Genomic DNA, 13,389 nt, shown 5'->3' with positions numbered 1-13,389 from the left:
TATGAGGAGATGCTGAATAAACTAGGCTTGTACTCATTAGAGTTTAGAAGAATGAGGGGAGATCTCATTGAGACATATAAGATGATGAATGGGATGGATAGGATAGAGGTGGAGAGACTCTTCCCGCTCAAAGGACAGTAGGACTAGGGGGCACAGCCTCAAGATAAAGGGGGGGCAGTTTAGAACGGAGTTGAGGAGGAACTTCTTCACTCAAAAGGTGGTGAATCTCTGGAATTCTCTGCCCGTTGAAGTGGTGGAGGCTGCCTCGCTAAATATTTTTAAGATGCGGGTTGATGGGTTTTTGATAAGCGAGGGGATTAAGGGTTATGGGGAGAGGGTGGGAATGTGGAACTGAGCCACGACAGATCAGCCATGATCTTATTGAATGGCGGGGCAGGCTCGAAGGGCTAGATGGCCTACTCCTGTTCCTATTTCTTATGTCCTTATGTTTTTTAAATTGTTTCCAATGCAGACCTATCTAACTGCACTTGCCAGTTCTAAGCTGTAACTAACTCGGCAAACACCAACATGAATTGAAACCCAAAACCCTACTAAGTTCCACCCACCCCCACAATGAGATGGCCTATTCTGGGCTGTCCTCAAAATAATCTTTCAGCTAGTTATTCCTGAGTTAAAATCTGATGAAGTGAATGCATTTCACAGTCTTTCATCATTTACTGAATGCTTTAAAATGCATTAGACTCTATCTCCCAAAATAATCGCTCAGAACTGCCATTATTGCAAGCTTTATAGGCTTGATGTCTCCAGCTCTTTAGCTAAGTAAGCCCCATCTGCTTTGTAGCTCAATCTCTTGTATTCTGACTGAATTAAACACACTTGGGTTCATCCTTCAAACTATCATTTCTTGTGGCATTCTGGCAATCTCTAAAGCCTGACTTTTTAATTACTTTATCTTTCCTGCTGTTAACCTCTTCCGGCAATGTGCCCCAGCCTTTTTGTTGTAAAGGATTCCTAATCCTAATTTTCTGAAGAGAATTCGCCGGAGGATACTTAAGAGTAGTCCCTGTAGATGCAAATAATTTTTGCATCTTGCTTTAATTGCATCTATCCCATTTTCTACAGTTGCACTTTAATTCTTGAAACAATAATTATTGTTAAAACACATGAACTATGAGCTGTATATTTGTAGTAAGAAGTCTCACAACACCAGGTTAAAGTCCAGCAGGTTTATTTGGCAGCACTTGCTTTCGGAGTCTCAAGCTCCTTCATCGGATGAGTGAGGACTTGTGACAATGCCAACCCTCCCACTTGCCTGCTTTCCTCCCCGAGTCCTCACTGTGACCAAGTGCTTGGAAGAGGGAGGAAGTGAGCAAAGGGAGTTCGAAAGCTGCAAGTGGATCAGGGAGGGTGGGTGATGGGAACAGTGAGTGGGAAAGAGGCATGAAGCAGGAGGAGGATGGCAAGTGATAATCTTCACACAAAATTGCTTTGCAAGATTTTAAGTAGTAACTGGCTTCCTTGTACTTGCTCCAAAATGGTGTAGATTGGGTCACTTGGTGTCACCTAGGCCCCAGCAAGAACAGTGCCAAAGCAGAAATACTGACCAACCCCATTATATCCACCATGTTAAAGTGGAACAAATTTGTCTGGGGGTATCTAAAATGGGAATTTACTGTTTTTTAAACTTTCCTGAATAAAATCACCTCCACCGGAATTAACTGCATTTATCAGGGATAGATGGTCAAATACTGATTGTGTTTTGAGGATCTTGTTTTGCAAATATTGAATGCTCTTGATTTTTATGAGTTTGGTGCCTTTAAAATATTTTATGTTTTGCAGATCAAAGACATTTGCAATCTCAAATCTGAGGCATGTCTTTATGGTTCTAGCTGTCTGAAGAAATTAAAAATACAAATGTGACATGTAGGAATCAGTGATATTCAGAGTAGATTTACTACGTTTTAAAAGTTAAGACAATTGCCAGAACTGATGAAGAATTATTCTCCCTGAAAATGCCTCTTTCAGATACTGGTGACCATTTTATTACATATTTTGGTGTGATTTACAGCAGTAGCCTCAATTAAATGATGAATGCATACCAAAGTGCACAGAGCAGATTAGAGTTTAACATTCCGAGACCAGATTGTACAGCTCAATCACAGGCACTAAAAAAGAAATCCAAGCAACGGGAATATTTACACAAGGAATTTCAGAAAGGCGTGTCTCACTTTGCAAGCACAGCAGGTATCGGGAATTACGGCATTTAATTGCAAACAAACAGTGGCAGCAAGACCTTGAACTAAATCTCCACTTGCAATTTATGTACAGAGACTGTTACTTTCTGAGAGGTAGGCTGGAGGGTTGACTTAGGAAATGGAATGATGTCACTGTTTTCAGTACAGTGCAGTGGTGGGTGTGTGAAATTTTTCTGCTGAGAAGCACCTAACTGTGCAGCCACACATTTTTGTCCTGGCAAATTTGGATTATGTCTGGAAAAGGTATTTTCAGTTACTCATCATACTGCTGGATGTAAGCCTGCCATTTTAGCCAGTGCAATTTGAGGTGATACGCTAAGGGAATACACACACTGATTATATCAGTGCGTTTAAAATACTTTGCTCAAATGCAACTATTTTCCATATGTATCTCAGCACCAATGTGCTATTTAAGCCTAGCGGCAACAACAAAATTGGGAGATAGCAGGGGAGACCATGGGTGAAACTAGTACAACGAAAGACCAAGTATTTCCACGTTAATCAAGGCGAATGCAACTTGCTTTCTTATAAATAGGTTTGTTAATGCTAGAGGGATTAAAGTGGAAAAATATATCTGTAGAAAATGAACAGTGATTTTACTAACATTATCCTTGCCCTGTCCTGTCGGCAATGGCTGATTAGCACTATCTAGCATCCTAGAGACGAAGGAAGGAAAATAGAAGGAGAGGCACTTAGTGATCTGGTGTAGAGCATCCCAACTACTGACCGCTAGGTTCACTGCGGTGGTTTCTAGCTGGACTAAAAGTGGAATTTTTTCCTTAACTTTCTGTTGCATGTGTAATCTTGCCAAGGAGCCAGGCTTATTATAAATATTTGTAATGAATATAGTTTTAGTTTTCCTCCACTTGCCAGGAAATATTAACGCATTCTGGGATGATATTCTAATCAAGATTAATCCTTTCATACTCATCCAGTTTTGCCCTTTTTCACATACTGGATCAATATATAGGAGCTTTGTAGCCACAGTCAATCCCATTCCCTCGCAGGCAATTTCTAACACAGATTGCTGAATTGGGACTCCTGCTTAGTATCTCCCGCCAGCAAAATCGGCAGGTGCCGACACTGTTCAGCACTTCCAGTGACTTTTGTGAAGAGTGACCAACAAGGGATTTTTTAAAAAAGACTTTAATAATGACTGCTGTGTGCATGTTGTCCATTTGGTATATTTAGTGTTAATGTTTGTCTGCTTAATATTGTTATTAATATCTTGTCTTTTTTATTGAGAAACTTAGGTGAAATGTGAAAAGCCAGGGCCCATAGGGCAGGACACTATGCAGGAACCAAAGTTGAAAAGAGTAGTAGAGAAGACAAGATAACTCATCACACAGTGGTTAGGTGATGCCAGGATCACGTTTTTAAAAGCCTGTAGATTATAGAAGGAAGGAAAGACTGAGAGGTAAGAATTCCACAGTGTTGAGGCCCTGTGAAAGAGTAAGTTAGAATGGAATAGTGTGATGAGCCTTGTTTTTAACATTGTGCAGCAGCAGGAAAGCAGAAAGTAATAAAGTGTGGCCTTTAAACTTTACCACAGAACATTACGGCACAATACAGGCCCTTTGGCCCTCAGTGTTGTGCTGAGCTATGTCCAATCCCAAGATCAAGCTATCCTCTCCCTTTCATTCTGGTAAATTTTCATTTTTGTCATCTGTTCATACTACTTCGTTTCAAATTGAAACTCATTAGACAAGACTCATTTCTCTTCTCCTGCTCCTAAAAGAGGCGGATCAAATTTAAAGCAAAGTTCTTACTGTTAGACAACGGTTGTTGAGTCGAGAATCACTCATTATTTGATGTTTAAATTGTTGAGACTTAACTATGTTGTTCCATTGAAGTAAAAGAATGCTATACAAATCAACATGGCGATCCCTTCAACAGGAACGGTGTTGAGTAATGTCATCTTTCTTTAGGTTGTCAAACTGAAGCAAATCGAACACACACTCAATGAGAAGAGAATATTGCAGGCGGTTAATTTCCCATTTCTGGTGAAATTGGAGTATTCCTTCAAGGTAAATATTCGTATCGGACTTTAGATGAACAGTGTTGCACGTCTACCCTAATTCTCTTTCTATTTAAGTTTTTTAAAAAATGTAATCTTTGCTGTTTATCAGTCAGCTTATCTGGGAGAATTGTGAGTCTGCAATTTGCTTGAAAGGGTTAAATAAAATTGTCCTTTGGAGTTATCCTGTCAGCGCTGATTGTTTTCCCACCGGTTGCCAGGTGATAAATTGAAGAAACTCCATGTGGTTATTGCTGTCGAGTTGTAAACTTGTAATCGATTATATGAAACCTGATTTTAAATGCTATGGGGTGGAGGATGGTGTGAGTTTCGAAAGTCACATACCATTCATTTTTTTGTTATTGGAATTTGAAGCATTTCTAATGAAATATCTGGAAACGTATTGTTCTATTTATGTAGATTTCAGTAGAGTGTGTGTCAGCTGTTAGCAAATGTGTTGTCACTGTTGATACTTCATGACAGCTTTAGAATTTAGGCACTTGCTTTTATTGCCTCCCCTCCATTGCTAAAGATGTGAATTGCATTTCAATACAAGGTTGTGGCCATAACCATTAACCAATCCCTTTATTACCCTTTGGTTGCTTACAGGGTATTAACTTAATCCCTCTCATGCACATCTCAGATCTTTCCTGTTTTGAAGTGTACTTTAATAACAGCATAAGGTACAGATGAAACCGAATAAAGGTGTTGCATTCCAAATGAATTGACATGTGACACAATTCATAGATGATCAGTTACCGTCTTGCAAACTGAAACCATGTTAATTTGCGTGGAATTAAATGGCATTATTCATTCAATAGAAGACATGATATGACTTGCCCAGTTATGTTTTAACAGTGCAGCAAGGTATGTTCTCTAAATAGGTGGCTGCATATGTAATTTCATTTATTCCGGGCATCATCCACATGGTTCTTAGTGCCAGCATTATCCGGTAATTTTTTTTGTGTAGTAGAGAAGTATCAATGCCTAAATGCCCCAGTGGCAGTGCATTGATAACATTGGATATGTTGCCAGTGTAACCCTTCACATTATTGTCCAGTACATGAGAACTAACCCACTGCAAGGGCAATCTATCTGTTCCTCATTAGTTAAATGAGTGTTCACTCTTTTATCTGTTCATGATGTGAGTGCTGGTGGCAAGGATGGCATTTGTTGCCCATCCCTAATTACTCTTCAGACTTAGTGTGGCCTCTCAAGGTTTTCACTCCAATTACTTTCAGCATTTCTTCAGTACACATATAATTTTTTTGTGATTTTCATTGTTGTTCCACAGTATCCAAATTCGTCAACTGTGGCAGATTTTTAATGTGGTTGACACTGCAGATTTGTCTCGATACAGTTTTAAAAATTCCAATAAATGTAATTGTGCCTTTATAGCCGTTAACATTTCCTTACAATGCCATGAATGAAAAACATGCCTGCCCAGAATCAAAGAATGCAGGTCCATGTTGAGAAGATCAGGCAGAGGTCCCTCTCTTCTACATGGGTTGGTTCCATGGGCAGCATTGTCAATGCACCAAATGGTCCCGTGCTAAAAGTTTCAATATTCATCATGCTTCACGAAGCATCTTGAGACTTTGAAGACTGCACATGTTTGCAATCCATATTCTCAGGTTGGATAAAATTTAACCCCAGGTTGCTGACTGTTGATTGGCCTGTCAATTCCCAGTTTACACAGTAAAAAGTCTGACAACACCTGGTTTTAGTCCAACCGATTTATTCCCAGTTTCCCATCAGCACTCAGGAGCGTGCACCAAAAAGCCTCCAACTGGATTGGTGACATCTCCTGTGCTGTGAATGGGTGTTAGTGAAATCCATGTAACTTCGAGAAATTTCCTTGAACAGTGTGTGTTGGAGCCGACGAGGGAGCGAGCTATCTTGGATCTGGTGCTATGTAATGAGGCGGGTAGAATTAGGGACCTTGCGGTGAAGGATCCTCTTGGAGAGAGTGATCATTGCATGGTGGAGTTTCTGTTGCAGATGGAGGAGGAGAAAGTGGGTTCCCAGACACGCGTCCTTTGTTTGAATAGAGGGGAGTATGGTAGGATGAGAGAAGAATTGGCGAATGTGGACTGGGGGAGCGCGTTGGAAGGTAGGTCTGCTGAGGAGCAGTGGAGGATCTTTAAGGAGATCTTTCTTGGTGCTCAGCAGAAATTTATTCCGATGGTCAAAAAGGACAGTAGGAGGAGAGGTAATAAGCCGTGGATAACGAAGGAGGTGAAGGAAAGTGTTAAATTAAAAGCGGAGGAATTTAGAGTAGCTAAGAGCAGTGGGCGAGAAGAGGATTGGGAAAGGTTTAAATGTCAACAAAGATTGACAAAGAAGTTGATAAAGGAGGGTAGGAGAAGCTATGAAGCTGGGCTAGCACTTAATATAAAAAAGGATAGCAAGAGTTTTTATAAATATATAAAAAGGAAGAGGCTGGCTAGGGTGAACGTTGGTCCTTTAGAGGATGAGAAAGGGGAGCTAGTGGTAGGGGATGGGGATATGGCTAAGGTCTTGAATAACTTTTTTGTTTCTGTCTTCACGGAGGAGGACGTGAATAATTTGCCGGGTGTTAGCGATGGAAAGGTGGTAGGACTGGAGGGTCTTAATGACATTACTGTTACTAGAGAGGTGGTGCTCGACAGACTGGAGGGGCTGATTGTGGACAAGTCCCCAGGACCGGATGGAATGCATCCGAGGGTTCTGAAAGAAATGGCGGAGGTTATAGTGGATGCCTTGGTGGTTATTTTCCAGACGTCGCTGGATTCCGGGGAAGTGCCGGAAGATTGGAAAACGGCTAATGTTACGCCGTTGTTTAAGAAGGGTGCCAGGCAAAAGGCGGGGAATTATAGGCCGGTTAGTTTAACGTCTGTGGTAGGTAAAATGTTAGAATCCGTCATTAAGGAGGAAATTGCGAGGCATCTTGAAGGGAATTGCTTGATAGGGCAGACGCAACACGGTTTCATTAAAGGGAAGTCGTGTCTGACAAATTTACTGGAGTTCTATGAGGATGTGTCTAGGGCAGTGGATAGAGGAGAGCCGGTGGATGTGGTCTTTCTGGATTTTCAGAAGGCGTTTGACAAGGTACCTCACAAGAGGTTATTGCAGAAGGTCAGGGGACATGGAGTTGGGGGTAGGGTGTTAGCGTGGATAGAGGATTGGTTGTCAAATAGGAGGCAGAGAGTGGGGGTCAATGGGTGCTATTCGGATTGGCGGTTGGTGACTAGTGGGGTGCCCCAGGGGTCGGTGCTGGGGCCTCAGCTATTTACCATTTATATAGATGATCTGGAGGAGGGAACCGAGTGCAGGGTGTCGAAATTTGCTGATGACACCAAGATTGGGGGAAAGGCAAATTGTGCGGAGGGTGTGGAGAGTCTGCAGAAGGATCTAGATAGGCTGGGCGAATGGGCCAGGAAATGGCAAATGGAATTTAATGTTGGCAAGTGTGAGGTGGTCCACTTTGGTAGGAAGAATGGTAGGAAGGACTATTACTTACGGGGCGAAAAACTGCAGCAGGCGACGGTGCAGAGGGACCTCGGGGTCCTTGTGCATGAGCCCCAAAAACCCAGCTTGCAGGTGCAGCAGGTGGTCAGGAAGGCGAATGGGATGCTGGCCTTCATAGCGAGGGGGATTGAATATAAAAGTAGGGAGGTCTTGCTGCAGCTGTATAGGGCATTGGTGAGGCCGCTGCTGGAGTACTGTGTGCAGTTTTGGGCGCCGCACCTGCATAAGGATATTTTGGCCCTGGAGGGAGTGCAGAGGAGGTTTACTAGGCTGATACCGGAGTTGAGGGGATTGAGCTATGAGGAGAGGCTGAATAAACTAGGCTTGTACTCGTTAGAGTTTAGAAGAATGAGGGGAGATCTCATTGAGACGTATAAGATGATGAATGGGATGGATAGGATAGAGGTGGAGAGACTCTTCCCGCTCAAAAAAGACAGTAGGACTAGGGGGCACAGCCTCAAGATAAAGGGGAGGCGGTTTAGAACGGAGTTGAGGAGGAACTTCTTCACTCAAAGGGTGGTGAATCTCTGGAATTCTCTGCCTGTTGAAGCGGTGGAGGCTGCCTCGCTAAATATTTTTAAGAAGCGGGGCCTACTCCTGCTCCTATTTCTTATGTTCTTATATTCTTATGTTCTAAATCTTTCTCTCGCCATGATTTGTTCAAGTTCTAGAATCTGCAATGAGACCATTGTTTCTTTCAACACACTGCAGTTTTGTTGCATCCTGCTCAGAAACATCTAAAACCGGTTGACTTGATCTGTCAGAGTGTCTGATATTATTTCCAGGACGTTGAATTTTATTTTGTTTTTTGCGGTTCTTGTTTGTCCCCACTTTCAATGTACACTTGCCTTCATTTTATAAATCGCAACTCATTCTCTTAAAAGGTGACTCCTTCCCTATTCCACTGCAGCCCCTTAAGGCACGTAATTTTTGGAGGCTGGTTTCCATTCAAAGATTGAAAGCAGTCCCTACTAGTGTGAGATATTTCTTGCAGTAAAGGCTAAGCGTGTGCATGTGTTATGGACCATGAAGCTAGCTTTCGAATTCTAAACTGTCTGACATTACATTGGAGCCTCTCCAAGATTACTAGCTGCTCCATCTGACACAGCACTCGATAAAGTTGGAGTAACAAGCAGGTGCAAAGGAAAATCATTAGACCGTACTTCACAATTTCACATTAGCCTGCTGCAGAGCAGTACTAGGAGAAACCGAGGAAATGTCTACAGTTGCCTGCCAGCTTTCAACTTGGGTCAGAAACATATCTTCAATAGAATGACACTTAACCTCCCACCCCTTTACACATTTCTGATATGTGGATGATATAGCTGCTATATTTGAATTTGCAGCTGCGTGGAAGAATTTCCTTACACAGCTTAACGGGCACCATCCTGCACTCAAATTCACCTCGAAACGATGAACTCAAATGAATTCCCTTTCCTTAAGTACTATGAGAAATTTGTCTGGTGGTACTCTACCACCATCCACCCCAAGCCTGCCTTTGCTGGTCAGTATACGTATTGGGATTTCTGTAGTTCCAGGCACTATAAGATTGACCTTATTTGCAAACCTCGTAAATAGGGTCCAAGCTGTTTGCTCAGGAAGCAAGCGTGATGCTGAACTAAGGCACATCAAAGCCATCCCGTGAGACAATGGCGACCCAGACCAGACCCTGAAAAGTACCCAGCCTACCTCGATTACCCTGGAAGGTGGAGTTGAGACCACAAGCAGATCAGTTCTGATCTTATTAAATGGCTCAAAGGGCTGAATGACCCACTCCTGCTCCTCAGTCCTCCTCTTATTATGGGCCTGATTTTATACACTGTTGCCTGAGCTTAAATGGGTGTTTCTGGTTATTTATTGCAATTTATTTGTGCTATTGTTAAACTCGTATAACCTATATGCTGTTTAAGATTGCAAATGTTTATATAAAATGTTATTGTGACATTTGCTACTTAAGAAGTAGGAACAATTGTCTCTTGGTGTTCATGTCTACTGCCTAGCTTATGAACTATGTTTTTTCATGTGTTTTAGGACAACTCTAATTTATATATGGTGATGGAGTATGTGCCAGGCGGTGAAATGTTTTCACATCTTAGAAGAATCGGAAGGTTCAGGTAAGGTTTAGATCATGTGGCCTGATGGATGAAATCATCTTGATTTTGAAAATGGCCAAAAAATGTGCTTTTTAAGCCTCCACTGTGAGGGAGGAGTGTGTAGAATAATTAATTCATCTCATTTTGGTCTGATAACCCAAGTTATATGGATAAATGTTTAGTATATTAATTTATAACATTTATTTATTTTGATTGCCAGCTCTCTACTAATCTGTACAAGAAGTACCCTGTGGGGAGAATTTTCTGTGTAAACTGTGGAGCAGATGGTAGTAAACTGCTTTACAAAAGTTTTGGTGTTAGTATACTGGACGCATTAAAACTTGGTAAACGTAATTAAGTTTGAACCTACAAGACAATTTAGTTTCTGTCATCACTGAGATCCTACAATTAACATGCTGGGGGTTATCATTGTCCAGAAAAAGAACTGCACCAGTCTTATAACCACTGTGACTACAAGAGCATGTCAGAGGTTGGAAATTCTGCTCAGAATAACTCCCTGCCTGACTCCCCAAAGCCTATCCACCATCTACAAGGCACAAGTCAGGAGTGATGGAATATTCTCCACTTGCTGGCACGAGTGCAGCTCCAACAACATTCAAAAAGCTCAGCATCTTTCAGGATAAAGCTAATTGGAACCTTATCCACCACATTAAACATTCACTCCCTTCCATCAGAATAGTGGCAGCAGTGTGTGTCCTCTTAAAAAATGCGCTGCAACAACTCACCAAGGTTCCTCCAACAGCACCTTCCAAACTCTCAACTTCCACCACCTAGAACGTGAGCAACAGATACATGAAAGCATCACCATCTTCAAGTTCCCCACCACGTCGCACACCATCCTAACTTGGAACTACACCGCTATTGCTTCACTGTCGACTGGGTCAAACTCTGGAACTCCCTTCCTAACAGTGTTGTGGGTGCGCTGTTACAACCAGAGCAGATGTTATTTGCTGAGCAAGCTAAATCCCAGAGGGAAATTTGTCTTACTGACATTGACCTTTTGTTGTATTTTGAAAACTCAGGAAAAAATACTACTGACCCCAGAAGCATAGGATTCCAGGAACACTACTGGAATTTTGAAAATTCTGACATTTATTGACTAGAAGAAAAAATAACAAGTGCACAAATTTAAATTTACACCATTAAACAACCTTACAAAAATCCCCTGAAAAACCCCACTTGGTTGAAACCCTCAATTAAACTACTTGCAACAAACCCACAGACTCTAAAATGCAGTAATGTTACCCAAGGCAAAAACTGATCTTACTTCCATTAAGAAATGTGGCATGATTCCTCATGATGGCACAGTGGTTAGCACTGCTGCTTCACAGTACCAGGGAAATCCAAGAAAAGTTCAGAAAACAAACTGCTTCCTGGAAAGAAGACTTTTCTGATCTCACTGGATGGCTGTTTGAGATTTCACACCACCTGTCAGCACAGAGCTGATCTCAGGCCCCCCACATAGCCACACAGCAACTCCGCTAACTATTTTTCCTTTAAATATTCTTTTTTCCCTTTAATCTCCCATTCCATTGTTCTCCACACATCTTTGAACTCTGCTTTTGAAAATATAAAAATATATCATATTTTCCTCTGACCTCTACTTTGTGGTCAAATAAAATATAATAACCATCCCTTTTGAAAACTTTGAGTTGTAAGAGTCCCTTAAACCACTCCCCCTCTAAAATATAGCAGCTGAAGAAATCCTGTCTTCCTATGCAAATTTTAAAACTCACCCTATTTCATCACAGCCTACAATTGTTTTTATCCAGCGCCTTTATCTTTTCCTCTCTCAGCTCTCCCAGACAAGCAGTTGCTATTAACCTTTCCCCAGCCTAATTAGATCATGTATACACACTTACCAAATCTTCTTTATCAAAAATATTTAAGAAAACAACATTGTCACAGTACCTAAACCACATGGACTGCAGCAGAACAAGAAGGCGGCTCATCACCACTGTTACATGGGCAGTTGGGGCTGGGTAATAATGTTGGCCTAGCCAGCAACACCCACATCCCATGAAGAAATGAGTTTAAAAAAAACTTATGATCGTGCAGTCTTAGAGGTTGAAGATTGAATCCTTAATTAATTTGGCTGTGCTTTGAGGTTCTTTGAGTTTCAGAAAATTTTGGGGTTATGTGTGATTTTATTTACAGTGCTACAATTGCCTTAAGTACTGAATAGCTATAAGTGCTGGTGGTATTTTCAAACTATTCATAGTGTGAACGCTCACTGTTGAATTCCTTGGAGGAGCTCTGTATCTGTCACTTTCAAGGCCAGAATAGAACCATAGAGAATCAAAAGGAGCTTTTGTATTCAAGCATTGATGTCACTCAAGTGGCAGATTTGCTAAATGGCTGCAAATGTCCAGGTTGATGTAGGGAGGGCTTCAGGAAGAAATGCATCCTCACCAAACGTTTGTTAAAACAGTTGAGTCTAAGGAAAAAGGCAAAATCTTCGATTGGTCTTCACAATCAGCCCTTCTTTATCCAGGGTGTCAGGATGTCACAGCGCCAGAGACCCAGGTTTGATTCCCAACTTGGGTCATTGTTGGTGCAGAGTCTGCTCATTCTCCCATGTCTGCGTGGGTTTCCAGTTTCCTCCCACAGCCCAGAACACATGCTGGTTAGGTGAATTGGCCATGATAAATTCTCCTTCTGTACTCGAACAGGCGCTGGAGCATGGTGACTAGAGGATTTTCCCAGTAACTTCATTGCAGTGTTAATGTAAGCCCATTTGTTGCAGTAATAAATAAACTTGGAGGAGAAAAACAGGAGGGACCTAACGTTCAGTCAAGCAGTCCTTTAATGGAAGTTTAAATCATGACTTTTAACAGAATTGTCAACACTAACGCACTTATTTGACGCTTTACGATGTTTGTTCTGAGGCATTCAAGATCACTAATCCATCTGAACCCAAAAAATATTAAATGCAGACTTGTTTGCTTGTTACGTAGGGGATATTGACAATGCAGAGATTTATATCAAAAGTGTCTGAACTTCCATCTCCTGTCATACTACTAGTATACAATTCTGTGAAAAGCTTTTAAAGTGAAGTCAATCTCATAGAAAAATTGTGCAAATTTACAACTCCTGTCGTTGGTGAATCTTGTAATGTAGTCGATGATTGCAAGTGCTTTGACCTTTTATGTAATGATGCGTGTAATCATGAACAACATTTTTGGTATCTGCTGACTAATTGAGATATTAGGTTTTTCTGTTCAGTGAATTATTGAATATTATATGTTAAACTAACTCATCTTTCCTTGTAGTGAACCTCATGCCCGGTTTTACGCAGCTCAGATAGTCCTGACCTTTGAGTACCTCCATTCGCTAGACCTCATCTACAGAGACCTGAAACCTGAAAACCTTTTAATTGACCAACAAGGGTATATCCAGGTATGTTGCGAGGTATAATCTCAATGTTTTGTAATTAATTCAAAACTCAAATCAGCAAATTCAGTGTGACCTTGGATAATCATTAACATGTTGCAAAAGTGGGAAAATATAATCAGACTTTCCATTTGGTATT

At 41.4% G+C, this 13,389-nt stretch overlaps 1 protein-coding gene across 2 annotated transcripts in view; it reads left to right on the top strand.

Annotated features, from left to right (window-relative positions):
* The window catches only part of LOC145347569 (cAMP-dependent protein kinase catalytic subunit beta), a 139,539-nt gene that overhangs the window by 115,699 nt on the left and 10,451 nt on the right, over window positions 1-13,389 (top strand). For both annotated transcript variants that reach the window (XM_080195112.1, XM_080195111.1), the window contains exons 4-6: window positions 4,145-4,243; window positions 9,775-9,857; window positions 13,130-13,256. In XM_080195112.1, the coding sequence (XP_080051238.1) occupies window positions 4,145-4,243; window positions 9,775-9,857; window positions 13,130-13,256 (309 nt within the window). The remainder of the gene's footprint in view (window positions 1-4,144; window positions 4,244-9,774; window positions 9,858-13,129; window positions 13,257-13,389) is intronic.

Source organism: Carcharhinus amblyrhynchos, chromosome 9, assembly GCF_965287045.1.
Source record: "Carcharhinus amblyrhynchos chromosome 9, sCarAmb.v2.hapA, whole genome shotgun sequence".
Classification (NCBI taxonomy): domain Eukaryota; kingdom Metazoa; phylum Chordata; class Chondrichthyes; order Carcharhiniformes; family Carcharhinidae; genus Carcharhinus; species Carcharhinus amblyrhynchos.
This window is presented reverse-complemented; position numbering and strand designations above follow the sequence as displayed.